The 8,230-nt window shown below is 37.6% G+C and overlaps 2 protein-coding genes across 2 annotated transcripts in view; both read right to left on the reverse strand.

The window, feature by feature from the left end:
- Positions 1–2,643, reverse strand: part of LOC107586780 (uncharacterized) — a 5,656-nt gene extending 3,013 nt beyond the window's left edge. Inside the window, exons 1-11 of the mRNA XM_016274301.1 lie at positions 2,421–2,643; positions 2,165–2,212; positions 1,983–2,050; positions 1,701–1,793; positions 1,564–1,601; positions 1,341–1,471; positions 992–1,109; positions 827–885; positions 667–711; positions 505–572; positions 305–348 (exon numbers count right to left, since the gene is read on the reverse strand). Of these exons, the coding sequence (XP_016129787.1) occupies positions 305–348; positions 505–572; positions 667–711; positions 827–885; positions 992–1,109; positions 1,341–1,471; positions 1,564–1,601; positions 1,701–1,793; positions 1,983–2,050; positions 2,165–2,212; positions 2,421–2,628 (920 nt within the window). The 5' untranslated portion in view covers positions 2,629–2,643. The remainder of the gene's footprint in view (positions 1–304; positions 349–504; positions 573–666; positions 712–826; positions 886–991; positions 1,110–1,340; positions 1,472–1,563; positions 1,602–1,700; positions 1,794–1,982; positions 2,051–2,164; positions 2,213–2,420) is intronic.
- Positions 2,644–2,913: 270 nt separating this feature from the next.
- Positions 2,914–8,230, reverse strand: part of LOC107586781 (adhesion G-protein coupled receptor G4) — a 13,772-nt gene continuing 8,455 nt past the window's right edge. Inside the window, exons 3-7 of the mRNA XM_016274302.1 lie at positions 6,486–7,073; positions 4,966–5,019; positions 3,696–3,740; positions 3,469–3,528; positions 2,914–3,275 (exon numbers count right to left, since the gene is read on the reverse strand). Coding sequence (XP_016129788.1) covers positions 2,914–3,275; positions 3,469–3,528; positions 3,696–3,740; positions 4,966–5,019; positions 6,486–7,073 — 1,109 coding nt within the window. The remainder of the gene's footprint in view (positions 3,276–3,468; positions 3,529–3,695; positions 3,741–4,965; positions 5,020–6,485; positions 7,074–8,230) is intronic.

An 8,230-nucleotide genomic window follows, 5' to 3' on the forward strand; every position in this document is an offset into this window, starting at 1 on the left:
CACACACACACACACACACACACACACACACACACAATATTTTGTTTTTTAGAACACTTTTTTTTCTCCCCCAGAAATTGTGATACAATTTCTCAGGATTTCTTGGTGGATAAACAGTTCAAAAGAACAGCATTTATTTGCAATAAAAATCTTTTAAACAAATTATAAACATCTTTACTGTCAGTACTGTCATACTTCTAATGTGTCCTTCCTTGATGGATGAAAGTATAAATTTCACTTTAAAAAAATTACTGACCCCAAAATTTTGTATATATGTTATTTTTGACAGGAATTGCAGACATACCCTTGCATTCTGGATTCGTTGCAAGGAGTGCTCAATTGTATAACCTATTGAATGAAACAATAGAACTAATAAAACAATAATCATATTTTGTCATTCATTGAGGTAAGGTAACTTGCAAATCTTTCGACAGCAATGTTTTGGTAAAACACTTACTATAGGCATTTTACCTGTTCGCAAAAACTTTTTCTCTAAAAACTCACCATGTTCTGAACGTAGGTGAAATTCACATCTGGGCTTGCAATATTTAGGCGAACAGTATAATATGTCTCTAAAGGAGAGGTAGGAGAGAGAACTTGGAGTCTGATTGGTCCATGACACATTCTTGTACCTACTCTTTCATAGAATAATTATGTTCCACTCACCATTGTTGGTAGACACATGACACTCACAATATTGTTGGTTCTCAACTAAAAAACAAAACACACCAAAATTTCATTTTTGTATATGATATTAGTCTGACTGGTATTAGTCAGAAAATGATGACCAAATAATACTGTAAGTCCAAAGAGTAATAACACTCACCGTTGCAGGATTGATTAGCAACCAAATCTTTAGGAATGAAACCATTCTCCTTATAAGAACTAATGCAAGAAAGAGAGAAACATTTAATCAATAATACAATCGCACATAAACACTAAAAATGCCAGAACTAATTTAAGAGTGTGGCAAGTCAGTAGCATATTCTACCATGTGACATTGACAGGTCCCTGGGTCTTGCAGACATCATCATAAGACATTGGAGATGTGCAGTGCACAAACCCCCCTCCAGGGGGCGTAATATTGTGATCTGGGCACAGTCCTTTGCCTGTAAACAAATGCCATTCAGTGAGACTTCAAAAACAGACAATTAATCATGCATTATCTTAGAAACGGCTGTCCATTATTGTTAAATGATCATTTGGATCACTTTTATTGTGCTTTTAAGGTGCTTTTTGTCCTTTTGAAGCCTAACAGACCCAGTCTGCATTCACTTTCACGTTTGGAATAACAAATGGGTGAGTAAATTATGACAGAATTATGTGCTTGTCTCACTCACCCACTCTTTCTACATCTCCCAGAAGCTGGATTTGGATCGATGGGTTTATAGTCCCGTATTGCACCAGCCTTCGGAGGATGCATGTATTCACAGGTTGGCTCAGCTGTAGTAGCACAGTGCAATTTGTCCTTCTGTAAGAATGGGGGCAGTAGTAGCGTTACTTGATATTGAATTTCAACGAGATCATAATTGTTGTGTAGCTTATAGAGTTAGTTTGACTTACTGGATGTTCTGCTTGGCTTCACATCTAACCTCTGCAGTCTATATTATTGAAAAAGGGTTATTTTATAATGATGCAGTGTTGGACAACATCAAAGTTCAGCCCTGCCCTGTTCTCTTTTTTTAACAAATTATACCTACCACAAAGACTATGTCAGTTTGACATGATGTAGTTTTGATTCCTGTTGTTGAAACTCCAGCAGAGCAGGTGCTTTTATGAAAAAGATCTGAAAACTGATTATAGAGGGGGGAAGCATCAGGAATTTTAGAATTTCAAAATGAAAAACCCTTTATTTTATACAATACTCTCTTCTAGTTTATAAAATAATTATTCAATACAAAACTAATTTATTATTATTATTAGGAAAACTATAATAAATTATTAGGTTATTTATTCATTTTTTAAAATAAAAATGCTCTTACCCAAATTTGAATCTCTCCCTCCGTCATATTAGAGCCTTTCACCTCCACAAGCATCCAGTAGTATGATGCTGTGACGTAAGAAGAGAGATATTATTACACATCCCCAGGAATCACCAGTTTTAATCTAAATGATGTCTTCTAAGAATAAAATAGGCTTTGTCTAAAAATTTTTTCTTTCTTACATTCATTAGCGCAGGACTGGGAAAAGTTACACTGTACTGCAAATGGCTCTGAAACAAATGAAAAGACACATCAAAGCATTGAACCATTAGGATTCATTTTATAATGTATAAATTATGTAATATGTGGCAGAATGAGAGAATGAAGGTAAGGAATTTAATTTAATATCCTGTAATTATCACCGAAATAGAAGCCATCTGTCTTTTTCCAAGAAAGAAGAAAAAAGACATAATCAGAACACAGTGATAATAGCCATACCTGTGAATAATACATTGGACGTCATTGTTCGTAGAACCGCTGTCTGATTGGTTACTTGAGTCGCGACAGTTTGTGCAGTGGAAGATCTTTCTGTCGTATGATTGACTGTTGTTTCAAAAGTACCGACTAGATGGCTAGTGTGATTGCTTGAACGTGACTGGGCAGATATTGACGTGCTCTGGCTAGTTTGAGTGGTTATGTAAGACATAAGTGAGGCTGGAGTTGGAGGTGACGTGTTTAATCCACTAGCGTTTGACATAGTAATGTTATTAACAGCTGAACCAGATTGAATAGCAGGTGTAATAGTGTTTGATGTGGTAGTTAATGTGAGGGGAATTTGTGTTGGTGCACTGAGAGTCACTGAAGGTTTAGAAGTTGTTGTAGAGAGTCCTGCAGGATTTGATGTGGTTCTGGCTTGTGTGGTTGAAGCAGAGACTGTGTTTAAGACCTGATTCAAAGATTGAAGGTTCTGTCCTGTGGACAGGAACAGGATTCAGTTTCTAGATGGATGGCTAGTGTGATTGCTTGAACGTGACTGGGCAGATATTGACGTGCTCTGGCTAGTTTGAGTGGTTATGTAAGACATAAGTGAGGCTGGAGTTGGAGGTGACGTGTTTAATCCACTAGCGTTTGACATAGTAGTTATGTTATTAACAGCTGAACCAGCTTGAATAGCAGGTGTAATAGTGTTTGATGTGGTAGTTAATGTGAGGGGAATTTGTGTTGGTGCACTGAGAGTCACTGAAGGTTTAGAAGTTGTTGTAGAGAGTCCTGCAGGATTTGATGTGGTTCTGGCTTGTGTGGTTGAAGCAGAGACTGTGTTTAAGACCTGATTCAAAGATTGAAGGTTCTGTCCTGTGGACAGGAACAGGATTCAGTTTCTAGATTCATCTCCTTTAAAGCATTACTGCTCAAAGTCAACTAGTCAACTATGTTGACCCATTCAACACCAGTACTACACAAAGTAAATGGCTCACTGACTGAAGGTGATCTGGAACTTTCTACTCCAGCTTTTTATATTCCACAGCATCTTACATCTGTTACTGACCTTGGGTGGTGGATTTCAGTGAACCGGTAATTATTGAAGTCAAAATCAATTGGAGTGGACCTTAGAAAGGGAGGGAAGAGAGGGAGGAAGAGACAAATTGTCATTCAACACAACGCTAAACAAATTCCATAAAAAAATGTAAACTGCAAATAGACAGAAAGTACAATGCTTTAACTTTATTTGTATATCTATATGTTGCTGTGGTGAAGTAGAGATGGAACACTTACTAGATGTCGAGACAAACTCTCGGGTGCTGGCTGAACCTTGGGATGCTGTAAGTGTATAAAATATTAAACTTTAACCTTTAAACCTTAAAATCAAAAATAGATTGGGTTTCTCACAAACATACCTATGCAATTAATTCATTAAGTGAAAGAACAGAACACAAGTTTACACAGGTAACACCTTTCTATTTGCGGAACTGTAATCTTTCTTGATTAAGATGTTATTGATATGCAGATACAGCTGATTTCTACTCAACTACATAAATTTTTCTCTGCAACCCTGTCCAATTTAACTTCAGACAACAAGATTACCTAACCCATCTGCTATTTAAAACATCTGATTGCGTCATGCACCGTGCCTGGAACAGGCATGCCTTTTCAGTGCAGCATGCCGTGAGATCGAGGACAAAAAGAAGAGCTACATTCGCAGAGGAGTGGAAATGACATTGACGTTAAAGATAAGCACTGTCATGAGAAGTATTGATTCCTGGAAACTATCCTAATTTCTAAGTAAATGATGCCTTCTGATATAAAATTGTTACTATTGTGGAGGTTTGGTTACAAACTTTCTGTTCAGAGGTTTATATTTCATTTTGTATATATTTCATTCAGATATTTCGTTCATTTCTGCTCCTTTGTGCCCTGTTTAGATTGTCCAAGCAGCTGTTTTAAATGTGATGGAAATGTACATGCTGTTAAGTTCCAAAAGGACAAAAATAATAACTCTTATTATTATTTGGGGAACACTGAAATTAATTTGCTGAAACTCCTGTCATAGCTCTCAAATCTTTGTGCACATTCAATTCAGAACATTCAGATGTGCCATGTTGTAACTGGTCATGAGAAAGCAGCTTGGACATTCTGTAAAATATCTTCTTTTGTGTTCCTTAGGAATAAGCGTGTTCTAATAAACTGTCCTGTAGTCTTTGTATCCTTCTTTATAGTGAATTGGTTTCTTTTGACAGTTATGTAATTCATGGGTTTTCAAACCATTGTTGGACCTGGAGACTCCCCTCCAGTGCATTTTGCCCTTATTTAAAACAGTTGAATTATTAGATTTCTCCATGACCAGGAAACTTCAAAAATGTGCCTTGCTGGGAAGCCCCAGGAAGTTTGAAAACCCCTAATTTAAATTAACTGACTCTGATTCCTTTTTATAGGAAATATTTATTTAAATGCTTATAGTTTGGGACGTAACTTCCTCAAGACATTTACCCACCACCACACTACAATAATAATCAGTGAAGTGAATTCACACTTGCACTGCACTTACTGGATGGGGCTGTAGTTCTGTCTGCACTGCGTTTCATACGCAGATGCCTTAGACCTAAAATATGAAATATAGAAATAGAATTGGCATGCACAAATGATAGAAAGTCAAGAATGTTACTACTGCCCTTCTTGTACCCTGCATCAACATCTGATCTGATAATTGCAATCAAGACATCCCAGGTTTTCATACATCTGGATGTGTTTTGAAATGTTTCAAATATCCTGTAGGATATTTGAAATTGATTTGACTTCATAATTTCCTGTGGAGGAGAAAAGGCATGTCTTATATAGTGAACTTATTTATGTCTAGAAACGAAAAGCCAGATTTGATCTGATGTATATGGGATGCATCTTTTAACTGATTTTTCTTTTTTTTAACTGTAGACATGTATAATTTTAACCATTATAGGTTGAGCAATCACTTTTAGATTAAACATTACAAAGACTTCTTTGGAATAAAGGTGCGACGACATTTATTGTTGTTAATCAAATTTTCATATGCAAAACCCAGTCAATTAAAAAGGGATCTGGAATTTCACTTGAGGGTTAACGATTTTTCACAAAAGATGGTCAGATGATAGTTACCTTCTGATGCAGGGAACAGGCAAGGCTATTGACTCCCCTGTTGGAAAATTCATATTACGCCAGTAACTGTGTGCTGGAACATGATAACTGGCTTCTAGCTGGTTCAAAATGGTCATTAGCCTGTCCTAGCTATAGTCATTAGGTGGTCTAAATTGGTCATTAACTGGTTCAAGCTGGTAATTAGCTGGTGCTTGTTCATCATTAGCTGGTTCTAGCTAGTCTTTATGTGATCCAAGCTGGTAATTTGGTGGCCATAGCTAGTCGTTAGGTAGTCCAACTTGTTCATTATCTGATCCTGGTTATTTATTATTCAAGATTCTCATTAGCTACAAGTACATGGAGGTGGCTTTTATGGACCAGCAACAAACTTACCAACTGGTCATACTAGTTTAAGGTAGTCAAACTAGTTTTTGGAATATGGGGATTAGTCAACCAGCTTTAATGACCACCTTAGACCAGCTAGAAACCAGCTGCCATGTTCCAAAATACAGCTACCAGCTAAAGCTGGATTTTCCAACAGGATCATTATTTTATCTAGAAATAATACATGCATGAAAGTGAGTTTTCTTGAGAAGTTAAATTAGTGAAATCATGCAACATTAAAACATGCATCATCTTCATCATGCATGTATATGAAGACACTACACACAAAATGTCCCGACCAATCCACATGCTGGTCTTTACAAGCAAGACGTCTGCTTGGTTGGTTCAGTCAGCAACATTCTAAGCTTTAAATAGCTTTGAAGACGCTACAAAAAAGGACTCTGCATACTTTTAGTTCAGAGCGAGAAAGGGCTTCAGGCTGTTTATGGCTTGCCGAGTTGATCTGACTCTGGATTATACACAGTCATTAGGCAAATTATCACTGCTATTTTCAGTTCGCCTCTCTTATCAACCGGTTAAACAGGCTTCCCTTTTGTGAATCTCTGTACTCACCACATTGCAATGTATAATCTTGTACTCTTGCCTGGGCACGTGTGACGGCCCAAAGTCGTGAGTCCCAACCAATCACCGTCCCGTCCTCGCAGGCTCTGTGCTCTCCAACATCGTCCCATATGCGGAACAGGTAGAGCTCCACGGTGGCCATTTTCGCCCCAGGGGAGGCTTCGTTTGGTTGGCAACCCAGCAGAAGACGCCCTGAAGGAGGGATTGCTCGGGCAATGGCGGTCCGCTGGTATACTTCCGAGTTGCCACCTATCGTCAGGCTGAAGCTTTTGCGAGGGGCGTCCCACCGTAGACATATGTGGTACCAGTGATGAGTGGTCAGCTGGACAGGGAACTGGTGGCGTACACCCAACAACCAGGCGTACAGGTTGTTTGCATCCCCCTGCAGGGCAAGTTCATAGCGGGGTGCAGGGGCCGAGACATAGCTAAATGCTGTCCACTCACCTGGGGAAAGGACCTGTACGTCCACGCATACCGTGGTTTGAAAGAGCACAGGCATACGCTCCTTCTCCTGTAAGGTCCAGTGGTCATCACACCCTTGCAGGACAGCCTTAGCATCAGACATAAAGAAGCCATCCACTGGGGAGAGAGAGAAAGATAAAAGATTTTTCAAAATTTTTCTCCTTATATAAGAAATTTTAATGATGTCTGTATATAACAGGGCCAGTGTATGTTTTAGTCTATTGGCCGAGACTGATTTGAACTAAACCCATAAATTTATGATCGGGAAATATTCCTGTGTCCCCCTCTCTCATAGCTACAAGGTGTGAGTAGATAGGTCTCATCATTTTGAGGTAAATGTGTTCAAAATTCCGTCTGTATATAACAGGGCCAGTGTATGTTTTAGTCTATTGGCCGAGACTGATTTGAACTAAACCCATAAATTTATGATCGGGAAATATTCCTGTGTCCCCCACTCTCATAGCTACAAGGTGTGAGTAGATAGGTCTCATCATTTTGAGGTAAATGTGTTCAAAATTCTGAAAAAGCTGTGTGTAACTTTAAGGAACGTCTCTACCGAACACCTTTTTTCTGCAATTAAGCACACTTTTTTTGGAGTTATTCCATAACATTTAGTTTTTATATGTATACCACTGTTCAGAACTGTGCTAGAAAACCATGTGCTGATTAGCATCTTTGAGCTAGGTTCAAAAGTATCTAAAATTACATCTTTGGTTTTTTTTAGGTGTTATCCCATAGAATTGTCATTACCGAAACAGTCACTACCGAAACATGTCATCATTGTTTCGGTAGTGACAAAAGGGAACACATAATCCTCATATTTGGGGGAAATAAACACAATTTTAGTACAGTTATGCATTTTTTTTTGTATTTTAGTATGTTTTAGTAGTGTTTTAGTATGTGAGTTAAAATTCTGTAATGTGATGTGGTAGCTACCAAAGCATTACTGTCACTACCGAAAATGTGCAGTCACTACCGAAACATGGGATGTTGTGTCAAATATAAAGTAAACTGAATTATCAACTAAGATGTTATGCTAGTTTTTGGTTCAGTGTATATTCAAACTAATGAATCCTTAACTTGAAATCAGTATTATCAACTTTTTGCCTTTTATAAAGAAAAATTTGATTCAAAATACAACAAATCTCATAAATTGCACTTGAAATATTTTTAAAAATGTAATTATGGATTTACCTCCATAATAATATATTTACAATCTAGACGTAAGCAAAATATTAATAGGTCAATATAACCCTTCTAATTAAATTATTATT

The sequence above is a fragment of the Sinocyclocheilus grahami genome, unplaced genomic scaffold (genome assembly GCF_001515645.1).
Source record: "Sinocyclocheilus grahami isolate Dianchi unplaced genomic scaffold, SAMN03320097.WGS_v1.1 scaffold85.1, whole genome shotgun sequence".
Classification (NCBI taxonomy): Eukaryota; Metazoa; Chordata; class Actinopteri; order Cypriniformes; family Cyprinidae; genus Sinocyclocheilus; species Sinocyclocheilus grahami.